Source organism: Xenopus laevis, chromosome 9_10S (genome assembly GCF_017654675.1).
Source record: "Xenopus laevis strain J_2021 chromosome 9_10S, Xenopus_laevis_v10.1, whole genome shotgun sequence".
NCBI classification, from domain to species: Eukaryota; Metazoa; Chordata; class Amphibia; order Anura; family Pipidae; genus Xenopus; species Xenopus laevis.
Window position 1 is genome coordinate 68,839,303 of NC_054388.1, and position 19,863 is coordinate 68,859,165.

The window sequence follows — 19,863 nt, forward strand, 5'->3', positions numbered from 1 at the left end:
ATATACCTGCTATCTCACAGCCACAGTCCATTCCCAGAGGCTATTATCCCACTGCTACTATTGGCACCATCTCTCCCTACTATACCTGTTATGCCAAAGCGACAGACCCTCCCCAGAGGCTATTCTCCCCAATTCTAATATAGGCACCATCTCTCTTTGCCATACATGTTATACTACAGATGCATACTCTTCCGCTTGTTTTAAGGGAAAACTACATCATGGTTATGGCATCTTTACTGCCTGGAAACCACTAGAGACATTCTTGAAAATTAAATGCCTATGGAAATAACTGTTAGTGCCATTTAGTTGTTTCAAAAAAGAATAAACGGTGAAATAAATTTAGTATCTTTATGAAAAACAGTGCGGCGGACAATACACATTTAAATTGCCTTGGCTGGGGAGGAGGCACAGACACACACATGCACTGCTTGACTAACACATGTTCATTGGTGATAAATGAAGGGAAATCCTGCAGAAACACAGACAGCAGAATAAAGCAGCCATTCAGAATTGGCTGTACTGGATCATTGTGTTTATATATTGTGGCACCAGACGGTACCTTCCTCAAGACATGAAATCATTCTGGTTGCATCACACACACGCACATCCTCACATCTTGTACAGCTACATCCCAATCTCATCAAAAGCACTATTATTTAGTATACTTACCCTACTGATTTATGTATATCCAGCAATAATAAAGGGGCTCGCTCCTTATTGAACCCTGGTTTGCCCAGTGTGTAATTCACTATAACACTCTCCAGCCATGTATGGTTAATCATCTGGACTTATCTCCTGGGCCGGTCAATCTGCCTAGTTGGGCTACTGCTTGGGTGTTGGGTGGCACAGATATCCCTAAACCATAACCAACGCCTCACCAGCACCGCTGAATAGATTTAGACTCCTGCTATTTTAGGTTCTGCTCAGATATATTGTTACTATTTCCTATCCTTTACAGAAGCTAAATATTTGCTACAATGTATCATCACTCATCTTTATCTTATATCCATAGCTTACAGCAACTATAGGGTTTATTATTTGGCGCAGATTCTTGACGAAGATTCGCAATGTGTGGGACTGTTGGAGTAGAACTTGTACAGAAAGGCTTGTTTTGCAGGTTAAGTCAATGGGGTCTGTGTGTGTGGAGGGAGATAGTTAGGCTACCAATACCATCATTTTCTGCAGCAGATTTCATCGCATTGATTTTTTTTTCTTTTGATTGTCTTAGCTAGTTCCATTGTAAGAGCTGAGTATGTTGTGTTTGTTTATAACGTGTGATGCATGAGATGAGGATGGAGTGTATATCTGTATCTACAGAGCTGGGCATCTGCACTGGAACATCAGAGCTTGCCATTCCAGCAGGAGATTGGGCTTTTAGGACTAGCAACCATCCTCCCTGCTTTGGATTAGCCATTGCTCAGGCTGTTATAATGGGAAAGGCAGGGGCTTTGTGTGGCAGCAGAGGGGTCCCCTGCCCTCAGCAAGATAATAGATACCCTTCACAAAGGCATTTAGTCATTTGTTCAACAGGCCTGAATTGGCTGCTCAATATTCCAGGGTTAGGGAGTGTCCAAGGGCCCCGCTACTCACAGCTGTGACACTTGCTATCACACTGTGTGCTGGAATAACATAGACTTGCTTGCTGATAATGCCATTTTAAGACATTTTGGGCAATAAACCCCAGCATCATGTGAGAAAAGCAATGCATTGGGCTTCCAAGGGGTTAAGTAAACGCTGTATATCCCGTACTGCTTCAATCAGCCCAATAACATGTATGTGCTTTCCCCCATCAACCCTATTTGCATCGATTTGCTTCTTGTTGAAAGAGAACGTTATCCTAACCACCTGCTCTGGGAGATGCCCCGTTTAGCTATTAACTACTAATAACGCAAGTATATTCTCTGTGCTGTAAGACTTACCAACTGTGACCAATGGAGGGAATGTTCAGTACAACGTGTCTATGTACCTAGGCACCATATCATATAAATCAGAGTACATAGGCATCACATTTACTACAGGGCTTCTGTGTCCTGTTTCATCAGCACCATATTGGAGTACACTGGCACCACATCCTACTACATCAGGGGTGCCCAAAAAGGTAGATTTGGATCTACCAGTAGACCTTTAGCTGGTGATCAGTAGATCTCAAGACACTGACAAAAAGGGTCTAAATCACACTCCTACTTCATGTTTTTTAATATTCATAAATGTATTATTTTATAAGAAATAGTTGTTTGCTAAATATAGCAATTTACATTTTCTCATAAATCAATATTTAAATTGGTGGGTCACCTTCAAACAACTAGTTGTTTTCAGATAGATCACCAGAAATAACGACTTTTTCCAATTAATTTCTATTTTCTATGTGTCACTGTTTTTCTAATATTGGAATGCATAGTGTCATTATTCACCTTCTAAAGTAGCTCTGGGAGGGGAGGTCGCCGACCCTGTAGCCTGTTCCAAATTGATACATTTAGTTGATACATTTCTTATCTTTGTCCCTGCTGAGCCGAATCTCTTGAGTTGTATTACAGGCAGCTGTTAGAATTGATACAATAGTTGCTAATACTCCAGAAATGCTGCTGAGAAATGTATCAATTAAATGTTGCAAAATCAGAATCTGCATCTGAATTACTGAGCTGCCAGACTGAACACCAGAGACAGGGGCATTAAACTATTTCGAAAAACAGTAAAAAATAAATAATGGAAAGTAATTGAAAAAATTCTTTATTTCTGGGCAAGAATCTGAAAACAACTGAACTGGAACAAGTGCTCACAATGCTTTTATGGCTGTAGAACATAATGGGACACCATCACTAAAAGAAGACACCGCATCAGTAAAGTATGGGCACTCCTGTACTACATGAATGGAGTAAACATATTCTAGTACATATAGACATAGACATGTTCCAGTGCAAGGATCTAATCCTAATACATAAATTCTATAGGCACTATTTCCTAGTGTATAGGCCCTGTGTAGATATATAGATATAGATTCCATTTCCTAGTACATGGGTACCATAAACACAAACATACCACATCATAGTGTATAAGGCACTCTATACTATTAGTATGAAGCATAAAGTTATAGACACCATATCCTAATTCACAGATACCATATCCTAGTCCATATCCAACATATCATCGCCCATGAACACTAAATCCCAGTACATAGAAACCAGGCCTGGACTGGCAAATGCCAGAGGGGCTGCTATAAGGTGCCATAGAAAGTCAGTATTTATTGGACTGGTGGGGGCTGTTTGGGCCTCTGTGTGAACTGATAGGGCCTATGTGTACCTGAAATGCCAGGGCCAATTTTAATTCTCAGTCCGGACCTGATAGAAACTATATCCTAGATTAGAAAATAGGCACTATATGTGAGTACATAATATAATCACTATACCTTTAAACACTGACATCATATTATACTACACAAGCACTATATCCTAGTGTCCAAAGGAGTCATGTAGCCACCATATCTTAATGCATAGGCACCATGTTCTAGTGCATAGGTTCTATATATGTAACATATATTACTGCATGGACATCATATAGACACCACATGTATCCTAATGCACAGGCACGATATCCCAGTGTAAAGGCTCTATATATGTACAATATACAGTACTAATGTATATGAATCACCAAAGGCACCAATGCATAGGCACCATATCCTAGTGCATAGAATCTCTCTCTCTCTCTCTCTCTCTCTCTCTCTCTCTCTATATATCCTATATCCACATGGGGGTCATTTCCTAGTACATAGGTTCTGCATAACATCCAGGTCTATAAGAGGACCCTCAATGATAATGATTCTTTTAAATTACTACAAGCCTCTCATCTTTTTGTTATCAAAGGGTTTAAAGCTTATATATTCGAGGTAGATCTGCAGCGTGTTTATATCTGTAAGCAACATTCCTCTCACTGAACAGACTCTCGGTTTGCAAAGGTTTCCTTCCCCACACAATGCACTGTGTGTCCTTGTGGAAAGCAGGACATTGCTTTGTGAAGGGAGAGATACCCAGAGGACTAATCAGAATGTGAACAGAGGTTTCCCCTTTGCATTGGGTCCTAGTTTTCAGTAACCCTTTAACTACCAAAGTGTTTTCACTCTACCAAGTGTGTTGTTTAATTGAAAGTGCCTAGACATATATATTCGACTATTTTATATACCGCGTCTCTAACACGCTGTGTTGGTGTATGATAATTTTATAGCGTATCTGTTAAAAAAAAAAAGGGGGGAGGCTATGTAATTTTGGAAAGCTGATGTTTGAACATCATGGGCCCGCAGATTTATTTATAAATATATTTTAGGGCCTACAGGCTGCAAATCTGAATAAACCATAGAGAATAATGGCATTTACACCCATACATGTAGGAGCCAGTTAATACATAAGCACCAGCACACACATTTATATTATTATAGATACTTAGATTGTTTTGTTCCCTTGTTTTTCCCCTATTTATACAGTGAATTGGGTATTATTTTTAAAAATATTTTTTATTCGGATTTATTTCCCCCAAAACATAATAGAAGATCCTATAAACGTGTATATATATATATATATAGATATAGATATAGATATAGATATAGATATATAAACATCAGCTTTCCAAAATTACATAGAACCCTCTATAAAAATATGCATTATGAGGTGGCTATGTGTGTGTTTACATATAAATACATTTACATATGTAAATGCTCTTCTTAGCAGCTCAGTACACAAGTCAAAAAAAAGAATCAGATAGTAGCTGTTGTAACTTCCATTTTATTGGGACAAGTTAATGCTTTGCAGTTGTACAGTGAATGTCTCTGCATTTGTGATTCCTGCACTTCATAAAACAATAAACACTTCGTTGGGTGCGTTCATTTGTATCCTTGTGCTGAAGTGGGCAGACTGTGTTTTCCTTTTTTTTTTCCCCCGAAAACATTAAAGGTCAGATATTCACTCAACAGGAATTTGATCTCTTTTCATGGTTAAGTGTAGGAGTTATGTTAGCTAGCCAAACAAACAAGGATGCGTAGGAAGAGAATTGCTTTGAATAGAAAATAATAGAAAATAATCAGATAACCGTGGGTCTGTACAACCGCCCCTTCCACCCTCGCCTGCATTACAGTTGCTAATAATTGTCACCACTGAACTTCCATTCGCCATAAATTAAAAAAAATGCAACATTTCAACCTGTCTTAATGAACCCTTCATAATACTGTAGGAATACCCTGTAAACGAAATGTCTTTGTTTTAAAAGAAAAAGCCCTTCTTAAGAATACTTCAACTAAAAAGAAAAACACTGGGCTTCTTTTTTTATATTTTGTTCAATTTGTACACGTTTGATTGTCGTTTTTTCTCGTTTTTTTAAGGACTTTTCTACAATTGCTATGCTTTAAATTCCAAATGTGCATCTAATATACAAACGTTCATGGAGGTATTACAACGAAAGCCACACGAACGTATAAAACAAGCCTTTAAAATATGTGTTGGAAGAGTTATTATTGCAAAGAAAGATCATTTAAAAATAAAAATAAAGACTCCTCACCGTTTACAACATATTGGGGGATAATGATCCGTTGTAAACTAAACTAGCAAAATATTTTAGGTTTATGTGCAAAAAGGTTCAGATAGCAAGAGCCACTATATTGTGCAGCTGGTGAGAGATTTGTGGAACATACTATTGTGTCCTGCTAGTTTACCCTACTGAGATACACTACATAACCTTTGTTCTAAATACTGCTGAAATATCAGACAATTGAAACAATAAAGGTGAAAAAAATAGAACTTTTCCAAATGTCAAAGACCCATTGTGGAAAAAAAACAAAAACTACATTTTTATCCAAAATTCACATTTCTGCCTTAAGTTTAACCTCAAGGATCGCTACAAGCACCAGTCACTGTTACAACTGTTCAGAACCAGATCTAAAGTCTCCCCTGCTACAGTTACATAGGAGGCAAATGTAGCCACAATGGACTTCAATCATTTTTCCAAGTTGCATTGATTACATTTCACATTCATCCACATAAATACAATAAAGACAAGGATAAATAATGGTACAAAATATAACAAAGAAATAATACTTTTGCCCCTAGAAATAATAAATACGTCGCACTTAAATCAATGCATCTCTGCTGAAGAATTCATAATTTAACTTTTTCTGAAATGAGTTCATAAGCAAGTCAAAATTCCCTTTTTTTTCTCATTTGGTCAAAAATAATACCAAAAAAAACACCTTTTTGCATGACGCGCTGGCTAATACTAATTCATCTAAGAGACTTACCTTCAAGTACATTATTTAAAGTTTTATTGTGCCTTAGTTCTCACTTTATTGCACTGTCATGCGTATAGTACCTAGGAAGGTCCATTGCTTGGTGGACTAGTTAAAGGATGTGGAGGAAGGGATGGATCTGCTGAAGAAGACCAGACCCTCCTTCCAGCCGTTGGCACAATCACAATAAGGTACATTAATTTCCCTTCAGAAAAGTGAGGTAATTAAAAGGAGTACGTTTTACATCTTTGCTCTCTCTGTGTCTCTCTTTCTCGCTTCAGCCAACAGTTTCTTAGAGATGTGTGAGTTTGGGGATTTCCTGCATCCTCCCCTGAGTTGTGTGATGGGAACTTAAATCTGTGTATGTTGGATGGGGGTCGCACGGTCCATGGTGGTGGTTGCCTGGAATTTGAGCCGCACAACTGTAGTCCACACTGGCAGAAGAAGGGTGGGAGAGGTGGCCAACGTTGAACATTGGGCCAGAGGCTGGCATCGAATCAACAAAGTTTCCTCCAACATAAACTGGGCTGCCCTGCAAATTGGGGTTGGCAAAGCCGCTGTTCCCCTGCATTGTGTGATGCTCATACTCTGCCCCCGGGTATCTTTTCTGCTGGGGTAAGCAGCTGCTCAGAGGTGCTGTGTAAGCAGCCAGCCCATACATGTTTTGTTGGGATTTGGCAAAAGAGGTTGGGGAAGGGGCATCGTAGCTGAGGCTATTCACAGTTGATAGTTGGCTGGAGTATCCCACATGGTTGGATCCACTGAGCGGTGGGCTCCTGTCTGGGGACTGGCCCGCGGGGGAGTGCATGATCCCTTTGGCTTTCTGATCCTTCTTGTATTTCATTCTGCGGTTCTGGAACCAGATCTTGATCTGGCGCTCAGTGAGGTTGAGTAAATTGGCCATCTCCACCCTCCTGGGGCGGCACAGGTAGCGGTTAAAGTGAAACTCTTTCTCCAGTTCCACCAGCTGCGCGCTTGTGTACGCGGTGCGGACTCGCTTTGAGGCAGGGCCAGTCGGGCTCTTCTCCTCGCAGTTCTCGCCTGGGTACATGGGGAACAAAGGGCACAATGAGTTGGTGCCGTGTCCTTCATACTAACAAAATAAGACCTATGTTAAAAACAATGTATATCCATCACTGTACAAGGAGAACTATATAGGCTATTTAACATGCATTTTACTGTATTCTATTTGTGCTTAAAAATTGTTTATTTACAATATATGTGTAAGTATCATATTATACTGTCCTGAACAGCATAAAAAAACTATAACTAACTTGCCTGCGTTTATATCGAAAAGTTTTCAGAATATCTGCATTATCTTTACAAAGAAATAAGGTGACAGTGCTACACACTCATCATGCACATGTGCTACAAACACACAAACTGTTATACTTATACACACATACACTCTCACAGCCATGCAAATACTCACACTGCTAAAAGAAAACACATTCCCAGCCTGACTTTACAGCACTGGGCCTTGTTTAGATGGTCTCCTGCAGCTCTCACACAACAGCACAGTCATAGCATCACACTGGCCTCATATATTATCCCTTATAGCAGCAATTTCTGCATTCAGGGGATGTAATGTTAGCATTCTAATGGCACTAAAACCGAATTGAGTAAACTCTGTTAGTGATTTTGCTGACCTTGGCTGGTACCATTTGTTGATTGCAATCTAATCTCTATCTAATCTCTATTCTGAAGAATTGAGAATAGAAGGATTGTCAGTAGGAACAAACTAGGCATGGGGATACTAACCTAGGGACCTTCTATCTCTCTGCTCACTCTCTACCTCCTCTCTCAACCTCTTCCTACTTCTTTTCTCCTTAAAAAATATAGCATTAATGTCTGGACATAGCCAAGAGTCACTGCACAGCTCATTGGCTACTAGAAAGAGATTGGTTAAAAGCAGCCAATGCAATGATTGTGCCAACTTTAAAGGCTGTCTGTATGGAAACATCTATTGGCCCTTGCTCACCCTCTCTATCCCATATCCCATATCCCACACAGCACTTCTGCAAGGTTAAACCATTTTAGCAAACGACCTTCCTTTAACTTTAACAGTAAAACTAATCTAAATACACAACCTGTGGATTATAGAAAATCCTTTATCTCATCACTGTAGGTCTTTTGTATAAGCAAAGAAAATGTGTCTCAATGTGCTACTGATAAGTCAGTTTCTCTATTGTCTGGATGGTGCCTTGTTAATCAGTAAAATAATAGATTGCCCCATGACAGAGATGGACAGATGATAGATAGATAGATAGATAGATAGTGTAGATCCAACGCACATAAACAAATGGGGTGCTTGTAAAGGATAGCTTTTCCTTTTCATATTCTTGACTGTGGATGGCACAGTTACATCTCTGCTTTTGGAGTCTGCCCCTACCAGTGTAATAATATGACAGTTGCCACCACTCTATGCACAAACATGTAGAGCAGTACTCATACAGACCATACAACAATATCACACAACCTTATCATCAGTTGTTCTGAAAAGACCCCATGAACAAACTAAAATGAACACATATAGCCAAACATAATCTCATAATCTCATTTTCTGAATTCTAGTTTGGACCCTTGTGAAGTGAAGTGCTGTCAAATGGCCAACTGGTTTAAGCCAATAAAATACCTGGAGGGCTGCTGCTGGAGTTCTTCTGCTTGGTATTTTGTCTGGACTCCTTCATCCATGGGAATATCTGTTTGCTCATTGTGGCCTGGCAAGAGCCAGATGAATTGGATGATTTGCTCTTTTTCTGGGCAGAGCTATTGCCATGACTAGGTGAGGAAGGAGGCAGAGATGGCGCCTGGTGCTGCTGGTTGCCAATACTTGGGGTCTGGTTGGAGTTCTGACTTGACGTTGTCCTCATACAACTGCCACTGATATCATTGGCTTTATGGTTAGAGGCCCTTATAGCAGCCGGCTGGATAGAGCAGGCAGTGCTGGGATAGTCGCTGTCTAGACTGGATTGTGGGTACTGCTGCTGGCTGGGCCCGTAGCTGTAAGATTCTGTTTTGGCATAAGTGTAACCTCCAAACAGTCCAGAGTTTTCGTAATAAGCTGTTTTCTGCATCTTGGCCTCTCTTATAGATAGGGGATTGGCACCCTTATCAATGAACATTGACTTCCAAAGACTGGTCTTCTAGGGCAGTCACGTGACCTGCATCAACAGTACATGAATTCAGTAAACAATATACAGCCCTGCCAGTTCTCTAACTTTTAGCAACTAACGAACGTTGTGGCTTCTTCATCTTCAAGGGCCATCACATCACACACATTAAAACAGTAATAGTCTGGGAGTGGACTAAAATCACAAACTATGACATTGCTAGAATCAATTTCTGTTGAAGGCTGTATAGGCCCAATTTCTTGCACATTGTTAAAGCAAGTCCCTAAATGCACTGGTTTATTATAAATGTACATTTCCCAGCCACACATAGTAGTACATAGAGGAGCAGGCTGCTGCTATCAAACAGGGTTTATCAAATGGTTGCAACGTTTTGGCCTCTCTCTTATGCTCCCTCAGCATAAGTCACTAATAAATTATTCCTATAACCTATAGGTATACCTAGAAAATGTAGGTGCTATAGGTGTTGGGTTGTTCATGTGCGTTGGGAAAAAATTATTCCAAAGAAACAAATACTCATGTAAAAGCAAAGGGCACTACACTCAGGAGGAGTTAAATAGTAATACATGAGCATTTGTTTCTTTGGAATAATTTTTGCCCAATGCACATAAACAACCCAACACTTATAGCACCTACATGTTCTAGGTATATCAGGGAGACATGGTGCCAGTATATATGACTTTGTTTTGCTTTGCCTTTCCCTAACAGATTGTGAAATCTCAGGCAAGAGTGCTCTAGCCCGGATCACTCTGCAGCTCTAATTATGGGATATGGTTTGGTATCCCTGGATATCTGGATAAAGATTAACTCAACCCCCCTCTCCCCCCACTTGTGTGAGCTGTGTATGACTTGATGGATTGGGGCAACACTCAGAACCTGAAAAACTAGCAAAAATGCCATTGTAAACCAGGCCTTGTTACTCCCCCGGTTAAACTATAACCACCGCTATTCAACAACTCGGCAGTCCAGGCGTTTGGGAAAAGAGCAGTGTCAGCTCTTGGGGAGATATAATTGGCAAGTGACTTGTAAAGGGGGCTTTCGTTAGCCTTAAATTGGGATATATCCTCTATTCAGCAGATTTTCTTGAGCTTTAGTTTTATTGATATCAAGATTTATTGTATCCAAGCCATTCCATTGGCAGTTCTAAATCAAACCTATATATATATATATATATATATATATATATATATTATATATATATATATATATATATATATATATATATATATATATATATATATATTATAATTTAAAGTAGTCCTATGTAACTTGTCTTTGCAGAAAACAAACCTCTGCTTATTATTGAAATTTAAGAAGTTTTTATATACCAATGTCACAGATCCGTGTCTGTAATTGTGGATCTCAGGGAATGTAAACAAACCAGCCAGCCATTATCATAAAGGAATATTTCAAATATGAGCTCCTCGTTTTATGTGTCACCATCTACTGGTTGTGGTAAAATACTCTGATATAATTTAAACCAAAACTTCATTACTGAGGGGAACCAGATTGATTAGCTTCCCTGCCTGTTGAATCCAACGGTCTGATGAAAATACAAGCAAACACAGGGCTTCCTCGGAGCTAGACAGCTGATATATAAAATATACAAGACTTGAATGGTCCAATATGAAATGATATCTAGTAGGAAACCTTCAAGAGATGTATTTGCTTTTTTTATTCATTTTAAACCAACTGCTTCTGAACTCTGTCTGAACCGAAAAGAAGATTCATCGGGTAATAAATCATCTGGACACTGGTCAGCCGTATTGTGGTTCATCTTTTAAATGTTTAGTCCTATTAAGTTCATTTATTTAAAAAAAATTGCAAACATGCAGCAGTCAGACCACAAAAACACATCTCCTATATTTAAAGGGCTAAATACCTTCTGGCTCCATTTTCCACAATGTCCACAATGTCTTTGTTATATTATCCCAGGCAATATTAACTATACAGAGAGAGAGATATTTCTCGATATTATATTTTCTAGATATTAAAATGGGGTCTCTTCTATCATAAACTACCCTCACATACAAAATATCGTCGCCTTCTCTTGTAATCTCTTTATTGTTGTTTCATACCCTTTCTGTTAATTCAGTATAAGATGAATACATAAGAAGCAAGAGAAATAAATATATGCTGGAGGGGCAGCAGGCTGTTGATAATAAAGCAGACAAGGTCCACACAGGGCAAATAAATGCACCTGTCATGTTGCTTGGGAGGTAAATTTATGACTGCAAGCGCTATGGTAGCAAACGTTTCAGCCAAGAACAAAAAAAAAACTCTCACAGTCAGATCCTTAGAGCTAGAAGTTTCAGAAATGTAAAACAGGCCGAGCGTAGGAGGCAGCCCAGAAAAGAATCCCCTACTCCGCAAATTTTTGCTATTTAACTGCCTGTTGAGCTGAATTATAAAAGGTGGCCCGGGCAGTTAGAGTTAGGGATTCTTCTCGCTTTTACGCAGCTTGCTGGATAAAAAGTGCTCTGGGCATCTTCTCCCTGTGGATTATAATTATTTCTATTTTTATGTGTAAAATCTCGGATCTGGGGAAACTTTGCAAATCCAACCAGGATGGAGCTGCCTCTTGGGATAAAGTTTTCAAGAGATTATTATTATTTCCATCCAGGCCAGTTCAAATGGGATATGTTTGGGCCCCGCTGGGCATGGAAAATTTTTCTCTTCGGTGGAATATTTTTTTGAAGGGAATTTTAATCATGTGTGTGTATGTTTTGGTATGTTAACATGTTTGCAAATGCCTTAACCTTTTTTTAGGAACCATGTATTTAACGCTTGGCCTTAATTATTTCTCTTACAGGAAAAATAACCTAAAGTCGTCCAAAAAATAATGCAACAACCTCTGGTTTAAGCTCAGGGGGGTGTTGGATATATATATATATATATATATACATATGTGTATATATATATAGGTATCTACAAACTTGGAGAATGTGTGAATATAAATGGCAGCTAGTAACTATGAGACTCTATAAAACCGGTTTAAATGTCAGGCATAAAATATTTATTCGCTCTTAACCTAAAGCCTGCAAGTAAAAACCATGTTGGAGTCTCTGTTTCATCTTACCTTATTTGCTTTCTCCTTGCTTTTGTATTTGACCTTTTTAGGACAGAGTCCTGTTTGGTGTGATCCAGTCCCAAACGAATTGCTGGGGAGATAAAGAAAGAGGATTAGATTCTCTGCCTGGGTGTTTAGCCTTATTTATAGGTGTCGCAATCGACTCTGTTGCGTCAGGATATATACACTGACTCCGCGCAGCTCCATATTTGTTTATTTTAACTTCGAATTAAAAATGCATTGAACTATGTAATAAGATGGAAACTGCTAAAAAAAATACACGGGAAGACATTAAACTACTACATCTTGTTGTCCATTTTAGAATTAACACTTGCCCTTCCTTCTTTCCTGGGTGTATTTGTAATTCCTGGAAATGAAAATGACATTGAAACAGGCCAGTATTCTTATTTAATAGCGATGCAGTGGCTCCTTATCATTCGCGTGGATGCAAATAAAACAGACTTTATATGATAACGAGGAATTAAACTCCAAAATGTTGAAATGCGAGAATAAATCAATTGATACTGGTTTGACAACAGCATCTCATAAATCTTTACAAATAATCCCACAAATAGCTGTGATTGTAGTACAAAGCTTAGCGACAACAGAGAATACATAACTTATTAAACGAATAGTTGTGTAATAACCACGAAAATCTTGGTTATTGTTAAATGTTTCTGTAGCACAGAGTCTCTTATAAAGAAACTGTAGGCCACAGTACCGGGCAGTATCTATCTGAATTAATCCGTTTCTAATGACCTTTAGCTTGAATCGCAATAACTCACCCCTTAATGAACGACCAAGCCAGCAGCCTCCAGTAGCTCCCATCAGAAGACACACTGCAACTTCCCACCATATACCAATGATTACAAAAAAGCCCCAATTTTCCTCGCTACATAAGTGCAACAATCGCTGCTACAGAATCGTCGCTGTAATGTCCTTATCAGTCCACTTACATCATATATATAATATATTCGCAATAAGCGTGGGCGTGAGCCAATTTGCATCTTATTTTTCAATCCTAGACTGGAATTATAGCCTCTAATTAAAACCAGATGAGAAGTAAAATCATTAGTATAAATCTAAATACAAGACTAATCAACCTCGGTATACATGGACCACATTTTACTGTAAAAATACATATTAATTCTCCCTGGGAGTGTGTGCTAGTTGGCAAATGGGAATTTATCACCTTACCTAACCCTCAGCAGGAACAATAGAATTTCCCAGCCATCCCAAAAGCGACTATATAATTATTTATTGTAAATAAAAAGATATGGGATTATTAAGTGACACTGCAGCTCCCCCAGTAAAGTGATTGTTGGATGAATGGGGAGACCAATGGTATGATAATAATAAAGTGGTACAGGCGTGTTCATTATACAGAATATTAACAATGAATGGGGGGATCCGTAGGTGGACCTCTCTGATATAAATGAATAGCAGTTTGCTGTAATTTAATTTAAATGATAGGAGACCGAAGGCAAATAAAGCAAATTTGAGTTGGACATTTTTTTCCAGGATTTGACCCAAGAAGCCATAACCCTCGTTTAATAATATGCAAGCTAACCACCAGTGTTTCTTCTACTAGAGAATGGGGCTGGGCCTGGTCTACATTGAGAACAGGCTTTATTCTGATCTGTTTATGGGAATGGAGTGGATGTAACTGGACTCATTGCCGAAGGCAATGGGCCCTGAGCTTCAGTATAGGCCTATTCCTGCCTGCTTGTGTACAGCACTTACTGGGAGATCAATCCCAAAAATTATCTTTACAGATTTTTCAAAAATCATTGCACAAATATGAATTTAGTATTTTGTGAATTTTCAGTGCCCCATTGATAACAATACCCCCATGTGCACTAAATTCTGATTAGAAAGATTCATTGCAATCAGTGAAAGAGCTGTACCCAATTTTATTAAATAAGATTAAATAAGGGACTTCATTTTTTTTTTTAAAAAAAGCTTTCAGGGCTCTTTGAACTGGCTGAAGTGATGGGTTCTATAGGGTATATCAGTGCTGTACCAGTTACCAAAAGGGAGCAAAAAAGATCCGATTTGTTATACCACGGGAACCCAAAAAATATATATACATGATTGCTTATAAGAGATGCCAAAATATTTACATTTTAAATCAGTCAAAAATGAACCTGTATCTTATACTGGAGATTCACACATACAAAGTCGCCTAATGGAACCGACTGTAACTATGTATATATATATATATATATATATATATATATATATATATATATATATATATATATATATATATATATAGCAGCTCGCCTGCTCTGCCAAGTCGTCCAAGACACAATATTAATGTGACTCTCAATCTTACTTTGACAGAAGACAAAAAAAGAGAAGCTATTACATTTCTGTTGCACAAAATCATACACAATGTTGCTCTATGAATTGAAATACTGGGTTGATATTGACAGTAAGAGCATAAAAGGGCGAAAAAAAAGCAAAAATCCGAATTGAAGGTGAATTCTGGTGAATAAATAAAATGTCTTTGGTCGAATAAAGTATAAATATATGTAAGTGACTGAACCACTCATGGTTTGGTTGTTGTTTTGTTTTTCAGTATAATCCACACGTTTTCTAAATGCTGAAAATATAATAAATCTCACTAAGATGGCTTGGTACAAGCGCTATATAAAATGATACGTTCAGAGGGATCAGTTTGTCATGCAAGATCTTACCTGGGTATCAATTTATCATAACCCTCAGTCTCCTCAGTGTGTCTGGCTGTGCTGCGAGCTGAGTGCTACAGATCCCCCTTTGTCTGTGGACGATTCTGTCCTAACCCTGATGCTGCGCTTTTGCAGCACAGTACAGTATTCCCGATAGAATGGGAACAGCCTAACTCTCACCTACCAATAAAAGTCAGGGCAAGGAACTTCTGATTTTGTTTTAAATCAACTCTTTGCCGCTACACTTTGGAGAAAGTAATCAAGAAGAGAGAGGGTTTCCTCTGCTCCTTTAATGAGTACAATTTCGAAGTTTCCCCTAGGTGATTGAAGTTAAGTCGCCCCCCCTCCTTATAATCAGAAATATAAGCACTGCCTTACAATTTAAAATATTTGTTCACGTGATCTGTATACCACGGTACAATTTCACCAGTACATATAGACTTCCGACCAAGCCCAACAATTCTGTGTCATTTCCTAAGAATTTGAGCATTTGCCTTTCATGGCAATAGGCTGATCACTTTAGTGATAGTTCAAAATTCAAATAATACAGATTGTGTGGCAAGTGAAATGTACTTGCATGATTTGCAGGCAGACTAACGTGCATATCTCTATACATTTGTATCTATATACACACATCTCCTAAGTGCAATTGTTTTTATGGTCTTTCCATGCAATGTCTTTATTCAATTCCCTCTGCTAAGTGTTGGCTCACAGGATGCAGCTCCACGGAGATACTGGAGAATAATTTCAGCATCATTTTCCAATCAAATGACAATTTATTTATATTGCAAAATGGGAAATAGAGCAATCCAGAAACCCTGCCTAATCTTGCTGCTTCCCCCAGACTATAGAAATCTCTCTGCACCAATTATACATTTTCTCTCATTTCCTTTCTTTTTAGCATCCTCCTTTAATCTAAATCTTTTTATTTGCCTCCCTCTCAGTCTTTCTTTCTCTCTTCCACCCCCTACATCTTTCTAAGCTGTCCAAATAAAATAATCTATATACACTTCCCTAGTGCTCGTTTGTTTCCCACAAAATCATGTGTACTAGATCATGATGTTGCAAATGTGCAAATTTAGACACACAAACATATATAATCCCTGCACAGGTTGCATTTATCTTTACAAACAATATTTCAGTGGAGTCGCCTTGTACATAGTGGAAAAGGTAATGTACAGTTGGAGACAAAAGACTGCAAGTCCCAGTTTAGGAAAATGACAATAAGGCAATATTATCCTGGGCAGGTTGTGAAGCAGGAGCCTGAGTGGAACCAGCAGCATTTCAACTGCAGCATCTGATCTCAGAGCAATAAAACTGGGAGATTTACAGTCCTCGGACATTCGCCATCGCATTCACACCCTTTCAGGAATTACTTACAATGATTTATACCACCAACTTGGGCCATTGTCAATTGATAAAACCCCCATAGCTACATCTAGGAAATGAATGTTATTCTATCCCAGTAGTTAGAAAGAGATGATTCTTTCACTAGGGCTTTGTGCTACATTTGGAATGAGAATTCCCATTTCCAACACAGAAATAACCCTCACACAAGCTTGAATCCAAAATTAAATCCTAATAGAAAAATATATTTTTGAGGGGGAAATAAACACACCTTTTTCGAATTTATGTTTATGTTTCTATAAAAATAATCTAAACTGTGTTACACCAGCTTTCTGGAACACATGGAATGGCAAATCTAGTTCCATTAATAAACAGTATCGAATGCTTTTAATAAAAAGATAACAAATATGTCTTGTGTTTCTTCTCTGCTGTAACAAAGATATAACAGATATATATCTTGCAACTAATCCTACTCCCCTAGTCTGTTGGGACATGCAGCCAAATCAGTAAATATCCATTTTACTAGAATGAATGACTCCAAATGATGTGAATAAATTGTAAAGTCCAGTTGAAAATTATCCATTTTAAGTGTAATAATAATGAGTACCGCAGAGATAAAGCGCCCCCGGAAATCATTATGTGTTGGCTTAACGTTTGCCTTGGGTAAAATTTCAACTGGATTTTATGTCTCTTTTCTATTATGACGCAAGGATAAAATTTACGACCCTACAGACGAAAGGGCCTTTCTGAATAGAGTCAAAGTAGACAGCAGATGCCCTGACAGTTTGTATTGTTCCCAAGAAAACCCAAAGTAGCCACTAAATCTGAGCCATTCCGAGCGGAATACAAATCGAATGTGAAGACTGAGAATCCCCTCTCTCCAAGTCACACTCTCCCCAAGAAGATTCAGGGAGCAGTTGCGCACAGCAGCCCCATTTCCTTCTCTAAACCATAAGCTTTTCTGAACAAAGGTCACAATATCAGCCTATGCCAACTAGTGACTGCAGCGAGAATGAATCAGAGGGCACTACGATTTATCACATCCATGACAGCAAAGTTCAATTAGAATTATATAGGCAAGGAATAAAAACATATAAGGCATATACCTACCCAAGATCTCTTTTCTTCTGCTATGAAAGAGATGGTGGGAGTGCAGAGAATACAGACTGCTCTCTTTGTATATTATATTCTCTGTATCTCTTCAGTTTTCAAGTCTGATAGAGTCCTTTGCTTGGCAAATTAATGACGACGCTGTGTTTCTTAAGGGACGAGCTGAATTAATTATTTGGTGGATCACGTGGGTCAGGACTTGAGGAAACCTATTCTTGGCATCTTCAATCCACTTTGATATTGTACATGTTGGGAACATTTCTAGAGCACCCAGTGCTGCCTCTGTGTTTACAAAATCAATGAAAAAAGCCTCACAAGATGGTTGGGAAAGCTCGGAGGCTGTGCATTGAAAGATCCTGATTTACTGTACTGTACAGTGAAAGCTGTTTGCTATTGACTCAGCCTTTCCCTTCATTCTTTTCTTAACGACTAGTGGTGATATAATACACAGAATTTTATTGATGTATTGTTAGGAGCAGAGGAGGAGCTATTAGACACCCCACAGCCATTCCTGCCTCACACATATTATATACAGTGGAAAATCAAGTTTCTTCAAGGTGGACTGTAGTGCATTTTCTAAATTTATATATATATATATATATATATATATATATATATATATATATATATATATATATATATATACACACACACACAGTGTTTATCTTTCTGTCTCCATAAAATTTAATATATATATATAAATATATATATATATATATATATATATATATATATATATATATATATATATATATATATATATATTAAAATTAAATAATTGTATGTAAATATAAATACACACACATAAGTGTATTTGGTCAGTCTTTGGCTGTTTCTTTCTACCTCTGCCTATGAAGTATCCATTTTCTAATTAATCTATTTCATCTGAGTATCATTTGTTTGGTTACATCAATTGCTATTGATCTGCTATTGATACAATGAAGTGATATTCAGATACTAGCCTACCCACACAAATACAGAAAAGCATGGGCACCTCTTTCCCTATACAGATCATACACCAAATATAAAATAAACAGCCTCCATACACTATATCTACCTCTCTCCTTAAACCAGAAACATTCAGCTTCTATAGTACAAAGGCATTAGCATCTAAAGGACAGATACAATAGATAACAAGTTGGTTGGCTGTAATTATGAAAAAGGTATTCTCATAAATATATATATATATATATATATATATCCTTGATAAAGGTCCAAACTTGGACCGAAACGTTGGTATGCACAGTGGAATAAAAGGTTATTGACCAGAAACAACGGAGTGCTTATCTTCTTTTTTGCTATTTATCATATTTTGATATAGCACCCACTTGGACAAGTCAGAGTGCGGATACACACCTGGACTGTATATATAGATAGATATATATATATATATATATATATATATATATATATATATATATATATATATATATATATATATATACATACATACATATATACAGAGAGTCATATTATATGTTTGCAATACCCCACAAAGATAGCAAGGTTTATGTGTGGCTTTGTGGCCTAACCAAACTCAGTGACATGGTAAGTATTGTTATATAAGTCTGTAACGCACTCAGTGTATAAATAGGCATTTTATCAATGCAAAGCAATCACTGCGTGCAACTTGCTCAGTATGACATGGAATAGTAATAAATCAAGGTTACAAATCATCTATTGATGAGCTTTTATTAATTCCATGACACACAAAGTCTAAGAGAAAGACAAGCCACAATAGTATATATAATATTTCTCCAGGCGCAATGCCTACTTCACATATGGAGTTGTTTATCGGCTGCTGAGAGAGAGAGCTGTGTTGTTGTGTACCATCACACACACACATGTATATATACACACATATAGGCAAAGGCCACATTAAAAAAAATATAAAAAAGCAATATTTCTTGGTGCTTATATGAACAGAATAAACACAGAGGAAGTGACCGTTGCTGATGACTTTTTATAGGGAGGACTAGAGGGTTACAAGTACAAAGAGCTTTGTTGTGCACATATGATCGTTGTGCACATATGATCGTGTGTGTGTGTATGTGGTCTGATTGTAGTTGTGTGTATGGGTATATTCGCTTTTCTTTACATCTTTCAAAACAGCCTCTTTCCTACTCCCTGGATATTTTCTATTAATCCATAGGCGCAATATTTCCAATCAGGGGCATTCCAACGACTTTACAATTAAAGCTGGTATTTCTGAGGAATGGATTCTTTTTGTTGTTGTTGTTGTAGCTTTGT

The 19,863-nt window shown here is 37.9% G+C and overlaps 1 protein-coding gene across 4 annotated transcripts in view; it reads right to left on the reverse strand.

Moving 5' to 3' along the window:
- Positions 1-4,749: 4,749 nt before the first annotated feature.
- hoxd3.S (homeobox D3 S homeolog) overlaps positions 4,750-19,863 on the reverse strand; it is a 37,756-nt gene continuing 22,642 nt past the window's right edge. For 3 of the 4 annotated variants that reach the window (XM_018238884.2, XM_018238882.2, XM_018238881.2), the window contains 3 exons: positions 12,473-12,554; positions 8,898-9,426; positions 4,750-7,303 (listed from right to left, as the gene is read on the reverse strand). In XM_018238884.2, the coding sequence (XP_018094373.1) occupies positions 6,555-7,303; positions 8,898-9,387 (1,239 nt within the window). In that variant the 5' untranslated portion in view covers positions 9,388-9,426; positions 12,473-12,554 and the 3' untranslated portion in view covers positions 4,750-6,554. Of the gene's footprint in view, positions 7,304-8,897; positions 9,427-12,472; positions 12,555-17,613; positions 18,174-19,863 lie in introns of those variants that run through there. The other variant, XM_041578031.1, reaches the window with a different exon arrangement.